Source organism: Protopterus annectens, chromosome 17.part0 (genome assembly GCF_019279795.1).
Source record: "Protopterus annectens isolate FY-2018-M chromosome 17.part0, PAN1.0, whole genome shotgun sequence".
Classification (NCBI taxonomy): Eukaryota; Metazoa; Chordata; order Ceratodontiformes; family Protopteridae; genus Protopterus; species Protopterus annectens.
In genome coordinates, this window is record NC_056751.1 from 617,827,829 (window position 1) to 617,849,437 (window position 21,609).

Genomic DNA, 21,609 nt, shown 5'->3' on the forward strand with positions numbered 1-21,609 from the left:
CTAATCAATATAATAGGTTCATAGGTTGGTACTAGGCCATCAGCCCTAAGACCTATACAAGCCTAGCCATAACAATTCCCTGGCTATTTCTTCACACACTATTTACTTCCCTGGACCCCTGGCTAATGCATGTGCCATCTACTTTGGTTTCTATAGCTTCTACATTTTTTTCCTGCTATTTATTAGAAATAACTCATTCGTTCTGATCCCCTTTTAGATACATTTTATATTGTTGTCATTTTGCATTATAAATCATAATCTTTGATGCATCTATTTATTCACAATTCATTATCTCTCATCTGCTATTCTACTTTTGACAATTGCTTATTTAAGGTACTGTAAGTTGCTGATACCTTGAAAAGGTCATCAGTTTATACTAGGATGGGAAACCTTCTTTCCTAATTCCTGGTTGGTTCTTAGGCATCTATGTTTACCTACTTCACTTCTTTAAAGAATGCACAGGTGAAAATCAGTATGAACCATGGACCTCTTAGGCAGCTTTGTCTAGTTCCTTAGCTCCTTTATTAGCCTTTGTTTTGGGATGGTAGCTACCCTACACTAATAACTTTTTCTATGAATTGTCTGAAAAGTTATCATTTGCTTGGGCAACCATTGGATCATAGGATCATAGGAGATTACTAGGTTATCGATCTAGAGATCATTTTAAGCCTAGGTGTTTCAACCCAATGTGATACAGTAGAAGTACTAGTCAGTACCCAAGACTACATTTAGTGATGACTGCCCATGTCCAGAAGTGTTGTGGGTGCTATCCCCGATAAGAATTTATGGTTCCCCATCCACTCATCTGGGTTCCACTTGAACAGTGTCATAGAGGTGCTCTGTTTCACATAAATTGTTAGCCTGTTCCAAAGACATGGCAGTTGCTGGGAGATAAATCTGTCCCTCAGTGTGTACTATTTAAGTCGCAGGCCATATTTAAGTCCCTGGAATGGGTAGTCCTAGACCCCTTTGATTTACAGATATGCAGTAAGCTCATTAGGTCTGGGTCTTGGGTTGCTCTGTAGGTCAGGCATAAGTCTCTCCTAAAAAGTCTATATGATACGGAATATAGTGACAGGGATTTTAGTTGGTTTGTGTAAGACACATGCTAGAGGCCCTTGATCTTCTTTGTTAGAAACTTCTGAGGTTTCTCTAATTGCTGTAGGTGCTTAGTACTGTACATACTGAGTGGGGCATTATACTCAATTATGGGCCGGATAACTGCCGAGTATAAGGGGGTTATAACTTTTTTTGCTCTGTAGGTGATGAATTTACTAATCAAGTGAGCTATGTGGAAAGCTTTCCTTACAATGGTAGACACGTGGTAGTCGAAGTTAATGTTGTGGGCAACCTGTGATCCCAGGTCCCTTACCACTTCATGGGTACTTGGGGTATTGTTATTGATTTCTTAGTGTGAAGGGACATTGTTTGTGCTGAAGGAAATGATAATACATTGCTTTGCATTCAGTTTGAGTCTGTGACTAATACATCAGTCGTTGTTCTGTGTAAGACCATCCTGGAGTGTACTGACTTCATTTGGGGATTCAATGATTGCACCTAGTTTGCAGTCATCAGCAAACTTGGTCAGCCACAAGCCTTTAGTTTTGACCTGAACTTCTGAAAAGTATATACCAAATAGTAGGGGGCCCAGCACTGACAGGTCTGCTGTTTGTTGTGGAGTCACCCACTTTGATAGTGTGTGTCCAGTTTGTGAGCCAGTTGGCAACCCATCTTACAACAAAGGGGTTTATATTCAGTTTACTAAGTTTTTCGGTAATGCCTGAATGTGGGATTGTGTTTAAAGCCTTTTCCAAGTTAAGATATACTGTGTGCACAGATTCGCCTTCATCAATTGCCTTGTTTACACTTTCAAGGAAATCCACCAGATTTAACAGGCAGGATCTGCCCTTCACGACGCTGAATTGGGTAGGATCCAGGGTTTGGAGGTCACCTATGTCTTTATTTATGAAGTCCATAATGATATGTTCCATGGCCTTACAGATGAGGCTGGTCAGACTTATGGGTCTGTAATTCCCTGGGTCTGTTGCTAGGCCACTTTTGTGTAGCGGAATAACTGTTGCTGTTCTCCATTCCACAATAATAAAGCCTGTGGTTAGGCTATGATTGAAAAGGGTACTTAGTAGTGACACTAATTCATGTTTTAACCTGCTTAGAAGACTGTGGGAGGACTTGCTCTTCAGATATGTGAGGTTTGGTCATACTAATAGGGCTATATATCTAAAGAGGATTAACATTGCTCAAAGATCTGTGAATTCCCTTACTTAATTTTTATGTGCTATATTCTATTAGCTGTAAGGAAAAAAGAAATTCAGTTGTAATATGTACATTATGCCTTAATGGAGTGGAGAGTAGGGATACAGAGGCTCATATCTCATAACTTGTACAGACATTATTGCCGCAAAGAAAGGAATGCTGATGTCCATAACTAGAGCCATGATACACACTATTTAAATTATCCTGGCAATTCTTTTCAAAGAAATGCTTTAGTGTCACTGAAAGCAGCTAGCTGCTAGTATATGAATGCTGTCCTAGTACAAAAAAAAAATAACACTGAACTTTCTGTAGCTAAATATTATGTATTCATGCTGTCCAAATGAAACATGTTAATTTGTAAGATTTTTGAAATCTGAATTATAGTAAATTGAATAGTTCTTTACCAAGACTAAAGTAATCCAGAGGGTTCGTAGCATAAGAGGGAGGAGCCTATAACACCTTGAATCTGTATCCATAGATCATTGTTACAGGACTGAAAATTGACATTAGATTGTATATGCAGAAGATAATATTTGGAAGGGATAAAACTATTTTTACATGTTATTTAATCATGTTTGAACCAGTCTGAGTTGCTGAAACTGCTTTTCTTGTGTTACTAATTGCATGGGATTTGAATTACATATTACATTTTTCCAGCCATGGAAAATGTTTGCCATTCAGTTTAGAATATAACATTTATGATAAAGAAAAAATAAATAAATGAAACTGTTACAATACACATACTGGAAGACATTATGCAAACAGTAGCATGCCTAACGGGTTGGCCATTGCAGGAGTAACACACACACACACACACACACACACACACACACACACACACACACACACACACACACACACACACACACACACGTATCCTTGTAACGTCTGGTGCTGTAGTTCCATTAGTTCTGTTTATATATTTATTTTCTTATACTAATCACAGGTTTTTAAAAAGAGGTTGGAGTGGGGAAAGGGAATCGAAGGTCCTTGAAACTGCTATTGTTGCAGTTACTTAGTTTATAGGTTCATAGGTAGGTACTAGGCTATCTGCCCGAGGGCATTTAAAAGTCTAGCCAGAGTGTGTCAGCTTTCGCCACCCCATTGATTAATTAACTGATCCTCTGTCAAGCAGAGCCAATGAAGTGATCCCTGGGGTGTATTTTTCCCACCCATTAACTGTTACATTTTATTTGTGTTGAGCAAGTTAATTAATATGGAAGGCATTTTTTGCCCGTGCTTTATGGTTGTTTAATATGTTGCCATGCTGCCACAGGCTTCTTTTTATCAGGCTGTTCTGATACACTAACACCCTGATGGAGAATGTCTGTTTGCTAATATGATTACATTTCAGGTTCTCATTTTCGAAAATTCATTTAGGTACATGCTGAACCAGAAGTCAAAAGAATGTGAATGACACTCATATTTATATTTCAACTTCAGTATCTGTCTGAGTTCCTGGTGAATTAGAAGTAGAGATTTAAGTAAGCTGTTGTCTGAATTAAAGTATTTTAGATGTTTATTTTGTAATGCATGTCTGATTATTTCTCTCTCTCTCTTATATTTGCCCTTGTGCTTGCTTCTGTTGCTGAAGAATGGAGACAATGCTGCTTTTATCACGGTAAGATTCAAGAACCTTATCAGTTTTAATATAAAATCCAGACCTCAAATGTGTATATCAGAAAAATCCCTCACACATATCCAGTAAATTATACAAGTATTTAAAGAAATTGAACTGGCTATTCAACGCCTGCTTAAAGCTTTTGGTAGAAATATTTTCATTGTGGTTTATTTTAATTATTCTATTAATTTGCCTCAAAGTAATGTAGCAGGGCCTAAGAAAATATATCTAAACATTCCAGTAATTTGGTAATCTATATTTTTCTAGGGTAACCATGAAGAAGGAATTTGAAATATTAGGAAGAAAAACCTCTGTTTTGGAAAAAAATGCTTTGATATTTATATTAGAGTTTAGACATTTCTGGGCCTTATATTACAATCCATACCTAGAAAGCATGAGACTTTATTTTTAATTCCATTATAATTAACTGTGTCCTGTTTTAGAATTCTCTTCTTCCTTTAGGGCACAATAGAAAACCGATTGAAACACAGAAATTAAAGACTCCAACATGGGTTCAGTAATCAAACATTAGGGTTAATAGAATAATAGAATAATGAGACATTTTTAAGTCATCTGTGTGCTAAATTTACTAGAAACTGTCATTAGGATTGGTAAGCATTTGACTTGGAACATACTTTTGTAGTGTAGATGCAGAAGCCACCCAATGAAGTTGCTGTTCATAAAATGAAAAGACTGCATGTCACTCAAGTTCGGAGCAGGCAATATAAATATACTTGAGTTGATAACTCGGATACAAATTAACCATCACTGCACTCAATGCAACTGTGTATGTGTAGAATCTAAAAAAAATGAAGGGATAGCATGAAGAAGGAAACTGAGGTGAATCACTTTTCAGTAAGGTGAAAAAAAATTGGGCGAAGTATGTGTAATAAATTTAAGCTACAGTGATTATGCATTCATTGCCATCTCTTTGGCTGGGTAGAAATAGGTGCAAACTTCATCATACATCACTGGTCATCTCACAATCCTTGGCAGCAGAGGTGGTTTAGGTTATGCTGTAGCTACTATCAGGTGATTGCAGTATGTGCATACACAACTTGGCAACTAAAGGGCAGCAAGCTTTTCCTAGTACTCTGGAAATGAAGGCTATCTATAGTCTTCTCTGTTTCTGTAACAAAACAGTTTAGAGGTGTCTCATCAATATTGTGAAATGAATGGTGAACTATGCAGTTCTTCCTTAAAGAAAAGTCACAGGACCATGTGTGGATTCATCTAGGTGGCAGGGCTGCCAGGAAAGATTGACATCACTGAAGGCACCCATGTTGGTATCAAATCTGTAATGGTTTACACAATTTCAGTAAAAATGAACACAAAATATATACATTCCCACCTCCCAATCAACCAATTAAAATCAATGAGTCAATCAATCAATCAATCAATCAATAACTTTAGGTAACCTACCCTATGGTAACCTTTAATCTTAGATAACAGCCCATCCATAAATACTACCTAGAACTATGGTTAGTGTTATTCATCATAGGAAGCAGTACATAGGTGCTGCTCCAGAGTTAGGATGTATTGGTTAATGATGTCTTGGCAGTTTTCCAAGGTGACGGTTGACATTTTGCTTTGAATTTCATCATGCTTGAGAAGTAAGCTGCAGCATTTCTAAAAGCAGTATGGAAACCAGCATGCTACATTGTATTGTTGAAACTGAAGACATGGGATGCAATTATTAGTATTCTGTTGTAACAAGCAATATTCTCAGAGAAGCTATGGGAGGTCTTGGCCGGAGGTGAACTATTTTGATTTACAATTAGTGTGGATAAAGATGGAATGTGCAATGTTTAAAAATGATTCCAGAAAACAATATTTGGCATTGGTGTACTTTTCCAAGAAGAACTGTAATGTTTTGATTTGTATTGTGCCACGATGAAGAAATGTGATACAGCATTTTACAGTAACTACATAAAGTACAATTTAACCCACTAGTGCCACTATACGATTGAGTTAAAAAAATCAAGAGAAAGAGGTTATAAGCAACATAACACTATTCCCTAATACCATTAGCAATATTTTGTCTAGCACATACTACTGCACAATAAATGAGGAAGCATAGCTTTCTTTGTGTCACTATGATATTCTTCTGTACATTTTAACATGAAGCAGGAGGAAGACACATTATTTTAAAATTACTGCAGAAAGAGGCATTTGAAGGTGTACCACTGAAAAAAGAGATACAAGACACATTTTAATAAATGGTGGTGTTCTGTAGTATTTTGCTTTGTATTTTATCATGACAGGAAAGCATGATGTGACATTTTAGAATGACAGCAGAAACTAGCATTTGATATTTTGAGTTGAATTAAAAAGAGTAGACCATACGTTATCAACAGAGTGTTGTTCAGTGGTAACAGAACTATTCTGAGTTATTTGAGACAGAGAGCTAGTATTTAAAAAAATATACTAAAAAACAACATTTGACATTGCAGTCATTTTCCAAATATAGCTGTGAATGTTCAATTTGTATTTTATCCTGAAGTGCAAAAATTGACACTGTAGTGCAGAATAGAAAAAGAAAAGATGACAGGACACACACTGTTACTACAGTAGTGATATATGGTGGTAACAGGCACTATTCTGAGTTAGTCAGGGGTTGGATACATACAACAGCAAGCAGAGTTACCAAGTTAATAAACAGCTCTGTTATAATGTGTATTTTTGTTGTACTGCTTGTGCATGTAACACTGACAGTAGCACTGCTTTGAACAATACTTATTACAGGACATGGGAGAAAGAGAAATATATTCTCCTAAATGAAGCTGTGACATTTTGCTTTATAGTTTATCATGATATGGAAGAGTATACAGTATTTTAAAATGTTCCCAGAAAACAAAGTCCAGCACTTTAGGAATAGATGTTTTTTTTAGCTGGAAAGAAAAGTGTAGCTACTTTGGCTTCCAGATCATAACAAGAGATTCCGCATCTCATTAATATTAATGAGGCATCTGCATTGCACCGCCACTACCTAACAGAATTGTTCTTTTCACTAGTGCTTATCTACATAAAAATATTTGTTCAAACTTATCTTTGTAACTGGATTGTGCTAATTTTTACTACTCAGTGTAACTTTCAGTTTTAGTAGTACTCATCTATATTACAAGCTCTATTTCAACATTTAGTCATTTGTATTCTGACCACTGTAGTAATATGTTACATCTGCAAAGATCTACTAGCCAGCACAAAAATGGACAAATGGAATATGTGAGGTCTGGTGTTAGATACGTTAGTTATGTAAAATATCATTTAGTGTAGGGTAGAGACCCATTTATGAAGAATGGCTTCATCAGTTGTCATGAAAATTATTTCTTATTGCTATGGTGTATGATATTTTAAATAAGTGATATCCCTACATATTTTATACAGGGATCAGACTTAGAGATCATCCGTCCATATTTCATGCAGTCATAGAGGAAAGGACGGTGATCACAAGCATATTGTGCTAGTAAATGGCAAGACAGCACTTCGTTGGGAATAAGTTATTCAGTTTTTCCTTAAGGATATGTGGTCCAGGAGTTAGCATATACTAAATAAGAAGAGATGTGGGGATGATAAGTGATATTCCCACATATTTTATACAGGGATCAGACTTAGAGATCATCTGCCCATATTTCATGCAGTCATAGAGGAAAGACCAGTGATCAAAAACATGTTGTGCTAGTAAATGGAAAGACAGCAATGCTTTGGGAATAAGTTATTCAGTTTTTCCTTAAGGATATGTGGTCCAGGAGTTAGCATATAGTAAATAAAAAGTGACGTAGGGATCAGGAGTTATTCTTGCCTCCAAAAACAAAACATAAGAAACACACCTTTAATAACTAATGTGTGTGTGTGTGTGTGTGTGTGTGTGTGTGTGTCTGTGTGTGTGTGTGTGTGTGTGTGTGTGTGTGTGTGTGTGTGTGTGTGTGTGTGTGTGTATACATATATATATATATATATATATATATATATATATATATATATATATATATATATATATATATATATATATATATGTATATATATATCTAGCTGTATGTGTGTGCATACTCACAGTTCACTTGGTTGAATGCTCATTTGGTCAATGGAATGAACTGCAGTGCCATTTTTGTGCAAATGGCAGTTTGTGCAAACAGATAATTGAGAAACTTTCAGATTGATCAATGAAGATAAGTGGCACTTTGGCAGGGCTATAAATGTACGGGTGAGTATATGTGCATGTATGTGTGTTAAGGTATCGTAGGAGTTACAGCTTACCTTAAAAAAAGTACCACAGACAGACTCACACACACATGCACACACAAAACTAAATCTATCCCCTTACCCGACCATACACAAACCCTAACGCACATACTCTCACACCTACACTAAATTTATCCCCATTACCTAACTCCTACTCTAACCTTAACACGCATATTCATACACTAACACACAAATTCATAGCCCTGCCAAAAAGCCACTTATCTTTGTTGATCAATCTGAAAGTCTCTCAATCATCTGTTTGCACAAACTAACATTTACATAAAAATGGCACTACAGTTTATTTTGTTAATGAAATCAGAAATAACTTTATTGTCATTCAACTCATACAAAAGTGTATAGATGAGCAAAATTTTGGTCCTCCAAGCTCAAAAACATACAAACAAGTAGCACAAAAAACACAAGACATATTAACAACAAAAGTAACAAGCCAACTGAAGGCACAGAAGCATATTAACTGCCACAGCTCTCCTTCTAGCACAGGCAACAGCAAAAAACCAGTCCAGACCTTTCAAAACCACCAAAGGAACAGAAGTCTCAACCCCCACATCTCCCATTGTAGCACAAGCAGCATCCAAAACCCATTCCTAATCAACCAACACTACAAACAGTTCATCCGCTGTCCGGACCCAATGGCTGCAACCAGTCAAACGATCCTTCCTTCCTTTCCTCAGTCTTCACCATCCACAAAGATACTGTCATCATTATGAACTCCAAAACCCATCAGCAGTGTCCCAAAACCCATTCTGATTTGCTCAGATTCATGGGAAAAGTCCAATCAACTAATCTAGCAAGTAGACAAGGTTTCAGCCTCCCCTTCTGCATCCAGCCCCGACTCATCACTGAAGGCCGAGCTTCCATGCATTCCATTCCCAGGAGTAAAAAAGCTTACATTTGAGCATTCCACACATCATGAACATAATGGACACCATGGCTGCAGATACCAGCACACTCGACCAAACAAAAACGTACCAGCTGATCAACAGAACCAAAAGAAAACAAAAAGAAAGGAAAAGTGCAAAACAGCAACCTATAGATAGATAGATATCAACATAAACTACAAGAAAAACCTAACCAAGCTAGAATTTTCAGTTATCGATGTGTAATACCTTAAAATACTCCTGTAATAAAGGCCCATGGGATATATGCAAATGACCTCCTTAAGGGCATCAAGTGTTTCAGCTAAATAGCTTCTGAATGTCCATGACTTTTTATTTTCTCCTTTTTAAGTCTTTATGGACAGATTCAGACCAACAAAGCCAAATGCCACTAGCTGTGGACATGCACATTTTGGCCTTCCTATAGCCTCATCAGCACAGCATAAGTGGACTCTTTATCTGTAGTCTAGAAACACAGGGTGCTTAAACCCAGCTGATGTCCATATATATACATGTGTGTGTGTATGTGTATTATATCGGTTTATAGGGAATTGCTATTTACTAAGTACTTACTTTGAATTCTGTCTTCCCACATGAAATATATCAAATTATAGAAATATTCAGCAAGGCAATTGAAAAATTGAAGTGTTTTTGCAGGGGGTTAAGCCACTCTCCACTTCCCAAACCCCTGCTAACTTAAATATGCCAAAACAAAGATGAAACAATACAGGAGAAAAGGAAACATTCACCTATCTCTGGTAGTTAGTAATCTCACTGAAATGCTGTAGTTCCATTCATTAATTTTAGACTGAACTTCATTTCAATAAGTGTACATAAAACAAAGTAAACAAAATTCATATGACCATGTGCTGATCTTCATATTATTATTATTATTATTGTGGATTAGACTACTTGAAGTTATTTTTATTTGTTTGTTTTTGACTTTTTCTTTTGTATCGAATTTGTGTGAGTGTTTCTATAGACTATTTTATTTTGCTACTGATAGCATGGGTTTTAGAGTAGTTACTGAAGTTGGACGAATTTAATATATGTGTGTATATATATGTGTATATATATATATATATATATATATATATATATATATATATATATATATATATATATATATTTTTTTTTTTTTCAGCTTTTCCCAGTTAGGGGTCACTACAGTGGAATTCCGGTCCGCTAATGATTGGCAGTAGATTTTTATGGTGCAGAGTTGCCAGCCCAACGCCCAACCTTCAGCGAAGGCGCGCCCATTCACGCATGTTTTTTGGAGGCCACTTGACTGTGGGGAGGGCATGCAGACTCCACACAGAAGGCACTATATATGTATATATATATATATATATATATATATATACATATATATATATATATATATATATATATATATATATATATATATATATTAGGTTAGAGGTTAGAGGTTTATTATTGGGAACATTGTGGTTTTTGTAGTGTTTAGGTCATAGAAATATCTTTAAAGTTTATGGCTATGTCTTGGAAATTAGTAGACTTGGTAGGTGATTGTGATAGTGTCAAATCAGATGAAGATTTCTTCAGCCTACATGAGTGATATAATTTTGAGGTGGATTCTTTTTTCATAGGTTTATGTAATTTTTATTTATGATCCATTTGCTTGCTTTCCAGTCTATTTATATATGCAAGTATGTGCTTTCATTTATGTGTAGATTGTTTGTTTTCCCATGTTTGTATGTATGTATGCATTTATATACATACACTGGATATAAAAAGTTTACACACCCCTGTTAAAATGCCAGTTTTTTGTGATATTAAAAATGACACCAGAATAAATCATTTTAAAGCTTTTCCCACCTTTAATGTGACCTATATCCTTACAGCAAAACGAAAAACAAACTAATGAATTAAAACAAAAAGCAAGTGTATTGCTCCAAATAATACTTTAAAAGTGCTTTTGTTCACTTCAGTAACATAATATTCATCAGACCATCGGACGAAGTTCATGTTATTGAAGTGAACGAAAGTGCTTATAAGGTATTATTTGGAGTAATACACTTGCATTTTGTTTTAATTCATTAGTGACCTTTAACCTGTACAATTCAATTGAAAAACAAACAAATCTGTTAGGGGGAAAAATCTAAAAAATATAAAATGTACAGTAAGCTGGTTATATGAATGTGCATGCCCTTAAACTAATACTTTGTTGAAGCACCTTTTGATTTATTTACAACATTCAGTCGAGTGAATGCTCATTTGATTGAATCTCAACTGGTCAAACCCATTTGACTATAAACTCATTTGAAAGAATAGTATAGAAGTCTATATAAATTATTTGAGGGTGTAGTTTCTTGTCATAAGAGTTATTATCTAACTAAGATCTAGCCACCAAAATCTTATTTCAGTTTACAAACCCAAACGACCCCCTGGCCAACTCCTACTTTCCTATACTACAGCAAAAAAATGGAACTCACTTCCTTCCCTTCTAAGAGCCACTACAAACTATGAACACTTTAAATCTCTTCTTCATTCTCACCTTTTCCAAAATTGGAAATGTAATTGTATACTTCCTACCTAGATCTCTATTTATCCTAGTTCCATCCCACCCCCCTGGTTCCCCTTCTTCTGACTCTCCCTAGCTCCTCTCTTCTTCATTATCTCCTCCTTCCTCCCTGAATAAACCCTTTATTTTCCTCCAAGTGCTATGCTTACTCTCACCTTAAATCTTTTGACTTTTTTCTCAAGGTGGTCTCCTGGACTCAACCACAATTTGAACATTAGTTATCTGTTCTTTTTCTATCCTCTTCTGACACATCTCCTTTAATTTCTTTGCTTCTTATTCGTTTCTCCCATGCATCCCTGCTCTTGCATTCAAACTCTATCTATAATTTCCTTTCCTTTCCTACTTTACTAACATTCACAGTTGCACTAATATATCTTTTTCTTATGTATAGTGCCCAATGCACCTCATTCTTGTTTGGAAATTGTTAAAGTATTATGCTATTAGAACAGAGTGTGTTTTTGTGTGTATTAGTTTAGATCTGTTCTGCTGTGTTTTTGTGTGTAATGTATTATCTTGGAGCTTTTCTCCCCGGGCCTCCACTGAAAACGGGCTTTCGGGCCCAGTGGACTTCCCCGGTTATCAAACTGGAAATAAATAAATAAATAAAAATTATAGAAGCATTCTAGTAGAGATTGTATGGTTTGCATCATTTTTACTCCTAGCTTTATAGATGCTTGTGTTTGCACTATAGCACTGATTCAGTATCTGTGCTGTTTCTTTTTCTTTTGTCTGCAACTGGGTGACCATGGAGTTAGTATATATGAGGAAGGGGAATGTGGGGCATGCAGACGGGCTTGATCCCCTTGCAAAAACATTTTCTGTGGTATATTTGTAGTAGAAAATGTTTCTATAAACTAAGCCTTCAGTCAACTGAGTTTTTAATGAAATGAGTTTTCAGTCCAATGGATTTGTATATTTGGGATTCAATGAAATGAGCATTCAATTAAGTGACATAGACCAGTATGTATATATGTTTTATCTGTTATGTATATATGAATGTATGCATGTGTGCATGTTTATTTAATGCATTTAGTTCGGCTGCTGGGCATATTGATTGGAGAAAATGTTGAAACAACTTAGGAAGCAAGTTATGAGTTTTATTGTATTTTAATATATTTCAGAGAGATTCAGAAAGGCTACCATGAGGCGTAAGCCTGCTTAACACTTGTGGTAATCATATCAATTCAGAAACAGCCCTACTGCAGTCCTCTACCCGAAGAGGTGTAGCAAGCATGGTGGTCTGTCTCTGTGGCATAGCCTTGTGTTCTTCCCTGGAGCAGCCCGTGATAAGGCATTTACCCAATCACTCACCTGTGTAAATTATCTTGTTCATAAACACATTTGAAATATTATGATCAACCTTTATATCCAGTGGGTGAGATCATGTTAGACGTAAGTTTTGGGTAATTTAGCAGCAAGTAAGTGATGATGTGTGTGTGTGTGTGTGTGTGTATGTGTGTGTGTGTGTGTGTGTGTGTGTGTGTGTGTGTGTGTGTGTGTGTGTGTGTGTGTGTGTGTGTGTGTGTGTGTGTGTGTGTGTGTGTGTGTGTGTGTGTGTCTGTTGAATATGTGTGGCTGGATGTGTGAGTGACCTCAGGTGTGTGTGTGTGTGTGTGTGTGTGTGTGTGTGTGTGTGTGTGTGTGTGTGTGTGTGTGTGTGTGTGTGTGTGTGTGTGTGTGTGTGTGTGTGTGTGTGTGTGTGTGTGTGTGTGTGTGTGTGTGTGTGTGGTGCGCGCGCGCGTGTGTGTGTCTATAAATGGGTGAGAATGTGGATGAGTGAGATAAGGTGAGGTGAGTGACTCAATGTGTGTGCATATATGTATATATGCTTATGTGCCTGTGTGTGTGTGTGTGTGTGTGTGTGTGTGTGTGTGTGCGTGTGTGTGTGTGTGTGTGTGTACACATGAATGTGGGAATGTGTGTGTGTGCGTGTGTGTGTGTGTGTGTGTGTGTGTATGTATGAATGTGGGAATGTGTGTGTGTATGTATGTATGTATGAATGTGGGAATGTGTGTGTGTGTGTGTGTGTGTGTGTGTGTGTGTGTGTGTGTGTGTGTGTGTGTGTGTGTGTGTGTGTTTGAGGGGTTTTCATACTCCCTAGACTAATACATATATCCCACAATGTAAGGGGGACACTAGACACCAAGTATGTTTTTATATCATGCTCTATAGGCACTTAAAAAGCTAACAGAACAAGTGTTGCAGCAAGAAAGACGTGGGGTGGGGGAACCCTAGTCTACCAGGGACATTCTTTATATTATGCCCTAAAGTCACTTAAAATATTTAAACCCTGTACTCTCAGCACTCAAAAACAACTCTGTAGAAGAACTTTAATCTTCTGTCCTCTCACCCGCCACAAGGGATTATCTTTACATATTTGAAAACAAATAGTAGAAGTAAAATCAGGGATTCATATGCTCAACTCTTAACACAGAAACTAACTTCAGAAAGTAGCTCATTAAGTCTGAACCTTAACCTTCTAACTGAGAAGAGTTTGGTTTAGAGTATTTTTTCACTATAAGTAGGAAATTCTCATCTCTGGCATTATTCACTAACTGTAATGGTCCTTGAGCTAGGGGAGACAGACCATGTGTAAAATCAGGAACAGTTGAGTGGGATAGAGTGTGTCTGTGTGAGGTGGCCACAATACATTTATATTGTTAAGATTAAAGTTGCACTACACTGTTCAGGTAGTCTGTACCTTTACTCAGTGAAAAACACTGAGACAGTTCTGCTGTTATGACATCCGTTTGCTCTGCATACAAAGTTGACATCTAGTTTAACAATGAAAGATATACACAAATAACAAAACTATACTTCAGCCTACAGCATCAGATCTGTAAGGATATGAAAATCAAAGTCTCTCATACAAAAGAAAAAGTCCCAATCTTTATAGTGTCTTTTCTGCCTGCATCAACAGTTTTGGAAATTTGCCAGAATAATGTATTTCCTCTCAAGCTGGTCTGCTGACAGTTTGTTTTTCCATATCTTAAACATTCTGTTCCTGAAGAATAACTCCTTTCATCCTTGGCCTGTCTTGCATACTGTATTGACGAGACACAGTTGCATACAAGAGTTTGTCTTGTCCTGCTTGTAAATAATAAATTTCACAAGTTGCACAGTTTATAAGAGAAAAAACATTTTATTTCTGATTCTTATTAACAATGAATGACAAGCTATATGTTTTTGCCAAGAGTTCAAACTAAGTACACTCTACACACTGAAATGCAGAATATTTATTTGACATTTTCAGAAAAAAATCCACTGAAATCCATTTTTAACCTATTCGTTACTCTCACATATATGGTCATGGTAAAGCTTCAAAGAGTAGTCAGGAAGAACACTAGACAATGACAGGGAGAAGTTATAAACTATTACTTCAATTCACTTAAAAAGTTAATAGAGCAACAGTTCCAGTATCATGATGCACTTTACAGACAATAACAAGAATGAAACTCTAATGCCTGGCCTTACTGACTGTCTGTAAGGATCCATGATTTATGAAGCAGAGACAAAATAAGAAGATACATCAGGGATGTTCTGTTCACTCAGGTACAGGAAAGAGGTATGTTAGCGAGTGTGACTGTCCCCCAGATTCACTAAACGTCTGTGCAGGATTAGACTAGTCCTGCATGGAAGCGGCCGTTTAGGAGGAAGACGGCAGCGCACCAAGAATATTAATGAAGGTGTGCTGCCTGACCTCCTAATCCTACATGGAGCGTGGACGAGTGCAGGGGATGTGTCTGAGAGCAGAGCTCTCAGAATAAACATGCCCCTGCAAAGTAGAACAGCAGAAAATGTAAATAAACGAGCGAGACTGCTCATAGGTGTCCACATATCCCCACCAAGAGTCCCCCATGTGTACAACAGCAACAGGACATAAAAATAAAAAGAAGTAATCCCTGTATTTATCTCTAAAACTCCGAGTACATCTAACCATAGGTGCATGGGTGTGCCCATCGCTTAGCTACGGTTTAAGCAGCTTAAAAGGCTGAAGAGGATAACAAGGAAGATATATGCAAATGAAACAGTACAGCAATAGTGTAGGGGTCAGAGCATCCACCTAACGAGCAGGCATTCTCAGTTCGAGTCCCACTGCAGCACATACCATTTTCCATGTGAAATCTGTATACGAACATATATTTACATTTTATTGCTGTATAACTTACTAAATAACATTTAAATGTGAACTGGAGTACTGCATTAAATGCACATGTGAAGAGTCAGTACCATAATGAATAAGTCAGTAGTAAGCAGGCGTAAGCACAGATAAGCAGCAGTAAGTATATGTAAGCACTAGTGAGCGTGTGCAAGTGCATGTGGGCGGGGTGAAGCACCGCCGACACAGATTAAGCAAAGGAGAAGCTAACTACGTGTAAGACACTGTGACCGGAAGTCAGCAGTGCTTACCTCTGCACAAACCCGCTAACAACCTCTTGAAAGTTCCTTAAGCACACCGTATCCAGTGGCCACTGTTCTGCCCAGCAACAAAACAAACAGCCTCCACAAGGCCGGAACCCAGGACCATGCACACCATACACAAAACGATTTACCACTAAGCCATGCCAGATATGCAGAAATTATATGTTGTCAGAAACATAACCACAGCCCAGTCATGTAACATTACAGAGAGTGTATACCTACAGCTAGATGGGCGTGTGTCTGCAAATATATCACTAACTAATCGGATACAACATATCTATAGATGTAGTCACATATAGATACATATATATAAATATCCAGAGATATACACATATAAATACAAATATATGAACAGATATACATGCAAATGCTGGCAACTACACATACGTATGTCAACATCTATATGTCCACATATACACATCAAGTGACATATGTACGCAGATATACGTCTCCGTAGGTATATTCTGACATATTTAGACATATGTAAGCAAATATATATACCCACAGAGGTATATATAGCCAGATATATGTAGATACCAATGGTAGATGAACAGAAACGTATATGTCCACATGCACCATCAATGGGCCTGAGAGGCTCCAAACAATGCATGTCACATAGGAATTTGCATACCCCCCCACCCAGCCAAACACGTCCGCCCTGCAATACACTACCAAGCCCATAGTATTGTATGTCTGTCATTGAACTAGAGAATTAAATCAGCCCTCTGTTATGCATCCCATGTTGACATCACATACCCCTCTCCCCCACCCATTAGGCAGGCCGAGCAGTACAGGCCCATCCAACCCAGGCCATCCCCAACCCATACATGCATAACCCACAGGTCTGCTTCCCCCCACCCACAGCACACCCACAGCCACCACCCCTACCCTGGTTACTGACCCTGGTTACACATTCACCCCCCTCATGATCCATCCCGTATGATGTCCCAACACAAGTATCCTAGGTGTGGCACATGCTGCAGACCATGCACATAGCCAGGGGTAGCTATGTAACCCTGGGTGTAGACGAAGGTTGAATACCCAATGTTTGTGTTGTCCCACATGGGATGATTGTATTCCTGGTACTAAGAATAGATGTCACATGCGACTCTGTGTACACCAATGGATGTAGTGGTAGGTATCGCAAAGCATACGTGACACACAAGGTTGGCCAGTATGCACATAAAACACAGTATCCAGCAGAACCAGTCAACATTACCAGATATGTAGCTAAAGATTTACTGGTATATGTGTTAGTTTAAATACCCATAACTATATAAATATATACCTCCCCCTCTCTGTAGTACATATGTATACATACATAGATAGACATATAAATAAATACTCACTTATACATATAAATAAATACACACACACACACACATATATATATATATATATATATATATATATATATATATATATATATATATATATGATACCCATACATCCATATGTTGCCAGATATATATATATATATATGCAGCAATATATATATATATATATATATATATATATATATATATATATATGCACACATATATATTTATATATATATATGTTTATATATATATATATATATATATATATATATATGTGTGTGTGTGCGTGTGTGTGTGTGTGTGTGTAGATATACACAGATATATGGCTATGATACAATACAGGACTTAAAAATGAAAATGTTCACGGGCTATGCCAATGGAGGTGAGGCACCCAAGCAAGAAACATGTAACACGTTGCATGACCCCCCCCCCAGCCGGAAAGTGGAAACATACAAACAAACCCATAAACAATGTAAACAATCCACTGCTCCCCAGACCACAGGCAGGATAGAATGGAGAGGACATAGTGGACCCGAGAAGTCTAATCTTGGAACATAGACAAGCGCGTCCCTTGAGGGACACCCCAAAAATGTCTTGTTATAGGACGAAGCCCGTGCAATGACCTATCAAGACGGGGCATGTACATACCCGGACTACAAGGGTGGGAAAGCCTGATGACCCATGGGTCGAGACAATGTATGAGATGGGTCCCGTGAAGTGGAGAGTGGGCAGTATGTAGTGGTGCGTTCAGACCTGACCTGCACCCAGAGTAAGGATGAGTGCTGTAGAGGAGGCACTGGTGGGGGAATTATGGGTATGTAATTATGGGTCTAGGCATGCAGGTGTTTGCTGTAGTGGGTCTATGTGGACTGCCCCAGGGATGTAAGCAATAGTGTTCATTGGGCAGAGCTGCTGCCCAATGGCCAGACACTCCCGCTACGAGTCCCACTGCAGCACAGTCTATTTTACATAGCAGAGAATGGTATAACCATATGTAGATGTAAATATGTAGAGGTATGTGTGTGTGTATATATACCCATAACTACATGGAGATATACCACTCCCTCTCTGCGGTACAAATGTATACATATATAGACAGACATATATATAAATACCCACATATAGATATATGCATCTGCAGACATCCATACATCCATGTGTCGTTATATATATATGTACAGCAATATATATATATATATATATATATATATATATATATAGATATATATATATATATATATATATGTATATATATATATATATATATATATATATATATATATATATATATATATATGTAGATATATATATATATATATCTACATGTATATACATATACATATATATATATATATATATATATATATATATATATATATCTACATGTATATACATACATATATATATATCTACATGTATATACATACATATATATATATATGTGTGTGTCTATAAATATATATATATACATATATATATATATATATATATATATATATATATATATATAGCTAGGATATGATACAGCAGTTCATAGGTTCATAGGTTGGTACTAGGCTATCAGCCCTAGGGCCTATACAAGCCTAGCCATAACAATTCCCTGGCTATTTCTTCCCACATTATTTACTTTCCTGGACCCCTGTCTAGCAGGGCGACTGACGTGATCCCTGGGGTGAATTTCCTTTCTCCCATCCAATCGTCAAGGTTCCTCTTGAAGAGGTCCAAAGAGGCACTCTGCTTGACATGTATGGGCAATCTATTCCAGAGTCTGGGGGGTCTCTGGGTCAGGAACCTATCCCTCCAACATGTTTTGTTTATTGTGATGACAAGGTTTAGATCCCTGGAGCATGTAGCTCTGAGGGATTGGGATTTCTTTAAGTGTAGCATGTCCAACAGCTCTGGGTTTGACATGGCCTTGTATGTTAAGCAGAGATCGCCTCTGAGTAGGCGATATGCACAGTATAGCTGGAGTTTTTAAGGCGGTCAGCGAGGCATCTGCTTTAGGCCTGTGATTCTTTTAGTGAGGTATTTCTGAGGCCTTTCCAGTTGTTGCAGATATCTTGAGAGGTACATACCAAATGGGGCTTTGTATTCTATAATGGGTCTAATGAGGGATGAGTACAGTGGGACAATGACCTCCTTTTTTCTGGATGAAAAGCCCTTCGTGATGAGGTGTGCCACATAGAAGGATTTCCTGACTGTTGTGGCGATGTGGTTATCGAAGGTGAGACCACTGTCCACCTGTGTGCCTAAGTCTCTTATCACACTTTCTGTGTTTAGTGTACTGCCACCTATATGGTAATTCATGGATACATGTTTTTCCCAAAGGGATAACAATACATTTCTTGGCATTGAGCTTGAGCCCATGGCTCTGGCACCAAGCATCTGTTTCTGTAAGGCCCTTTTGTAGAGTATTCACATCATTCGGGGATTCAATAATGGCTCCCAGTTTGCAGTCATCTGCAAACTTTGTTAGCCAGAGTCCCTTAGTGTTGACCTGTACTTCAGAGAAGTAGATGCCAAACAAGAGCGGCCCCAGGACTGAACCCTGAGGTACTCCACTTGTCACTTGTCTGGAGCTGGATTTGGAGTCGGCTACTTTTACAGTGTGGGTTCTATCAGTAAGCCATTTAGCAACCCATTGGGTGACATAGGGATTTATGCCCAACTTAGTAAGTTTATCTATGATTCCAGAGTGGGGGATGGTGTCAAAGGCCTTGGCAAGGTCTAGATAGGCTGTGTGGACCACCTTACCCTTGTCCATGGCTCTGGAGACTGATTCAAAGAAGTCAAACATGTGTCCACAGGCTGTGCCAATTGGGGTGAGGGGCCCAATCAACAAATATGTAACACGTAGCATCAACCCCCCCTTCCCAGCTAGCCAGGTGAACATACAAACACACAATAAAAGTAAACAGACAACTGCTTCCCAGACTACAGGCAGGATACTACCAGTGGGAGAGACCCGCCAAGTCTAATCTTGAAACAAAGACAAGAATGTCCCTTGCGGGACAAGCTAAAAATATAATGGCTATTCGGGCTTCCAACCATTACATGGATAACCTATGGCAGGGCACGCATGTTCCCAGACTACAAGGTTGGGGAAGCCTGATGACCCATGGGGCGAGACAACGTACGTGATGGGTCCCGAGAAGTGGAGAGTTGGCAGTGTGTAGTGGTGAGTTTAGACCCAACCTGCACCCGGAGTAAGGAAGACTGCTGTCTGGGAACTATGGCTATGACATTATGGGCCTAGCTGTGCAGGTGTTGGCTGGAGCGGTTCTATGTGGACCGCCCTAGGGATGTAAGCAATAGTGTGCACTGGGCAGAGCTAACGCCTAACAAGCAGCCACGCCCGGTACGAGTCCCACTACAGCAAAGTCTAGTTTAAATGGCAAAGGATGGTATAACCAGATGTATTGTTGCAAACCCACTAAATGACATCAAAGAACACATGGTCACAACACCCCACTGTAGGCATGTAAGCCGAACTAATTGGCATCACAAGGTATGATTGCTGTCCAGACCTCTCAACTGTCCCCGATCTTCAGGGACATCCCTGATATAGACTCTGATTGTAGGCCTGTCCTTCTTAATCCCTCTTAAAATTGGTGACTGCGGAAGAAAAGGTGGTGAATCGCCCTTAATAAATAATGATAGTAATCCAGAGTTATAGACATTTTACGTCAGAATATCTATATTACACCACAGTCTCTTAATCTGCAAATGTTTCAAGCTAATAGTACAAATATTTAAAGATTGTCCCTGATTATTTGAGGATTTGTCCCTGAGTCTGTTGAGATTTGTCTCTGATCGGTTGAGAGCTATGTTGCTGTCCTCACCCTCACCCAGGGGTGTGATTGTCCAGACCTACCCTCAAATGCAGGGTATATACACAGCTGTCACTGTAGAAGAAATGGCCAGCTGTGGACCTTCCTGTCAGCCATTCTGCACATCCCTGGACATGTCCCCACTATCATCCTCTCTGTGTGACCCAACAACACCACTTGCCTATCAACCCTTGTTGCATTCATAGTAATGTTCACAGTCACAAGTAGGTGACACCCTCCACACAACTATATTGGCAGAATCTGGATCCCCAACCCAGGGTTATTACCACAGCTGTCCAAGACTACACATGTAAATAACACATGAAGGGAAAACCCAAGCACACTGGTATCACCACCTTATGAAGTCCGCCACCCCCCAACACTCCAGACCCCTACACCAACTACTGACACTGACACCTGATGTCCTGCCTCACATACATATCCCAACACCCTGGAA

At 38.2% G+C, this 21,609-nt stretch overlaps 1 protein-coding gene across 1 annotated transcript in view; it reads left to right on the top strand.

The window, feature by feature from the left end:
• Window positions 1–21,609, top strand: part of LOC122791475 (butyrophilin subfamily 2 member A1-like) — a 797,187-nt gene that overhangs the window by 653,160 nt on the left and 122,418 nt on the right. Inside the window, exon 11 of the mRNA XM_044059218.1 lies at window positions 3,869–3,895. Coding sequence (XP_043915153.1) covers window positions 3,869–3,895 — 27 coding nt within the window. The remainder of the gene's footprint in view (window positions 1–3,868; window positions 3,896–21,609) is intronic.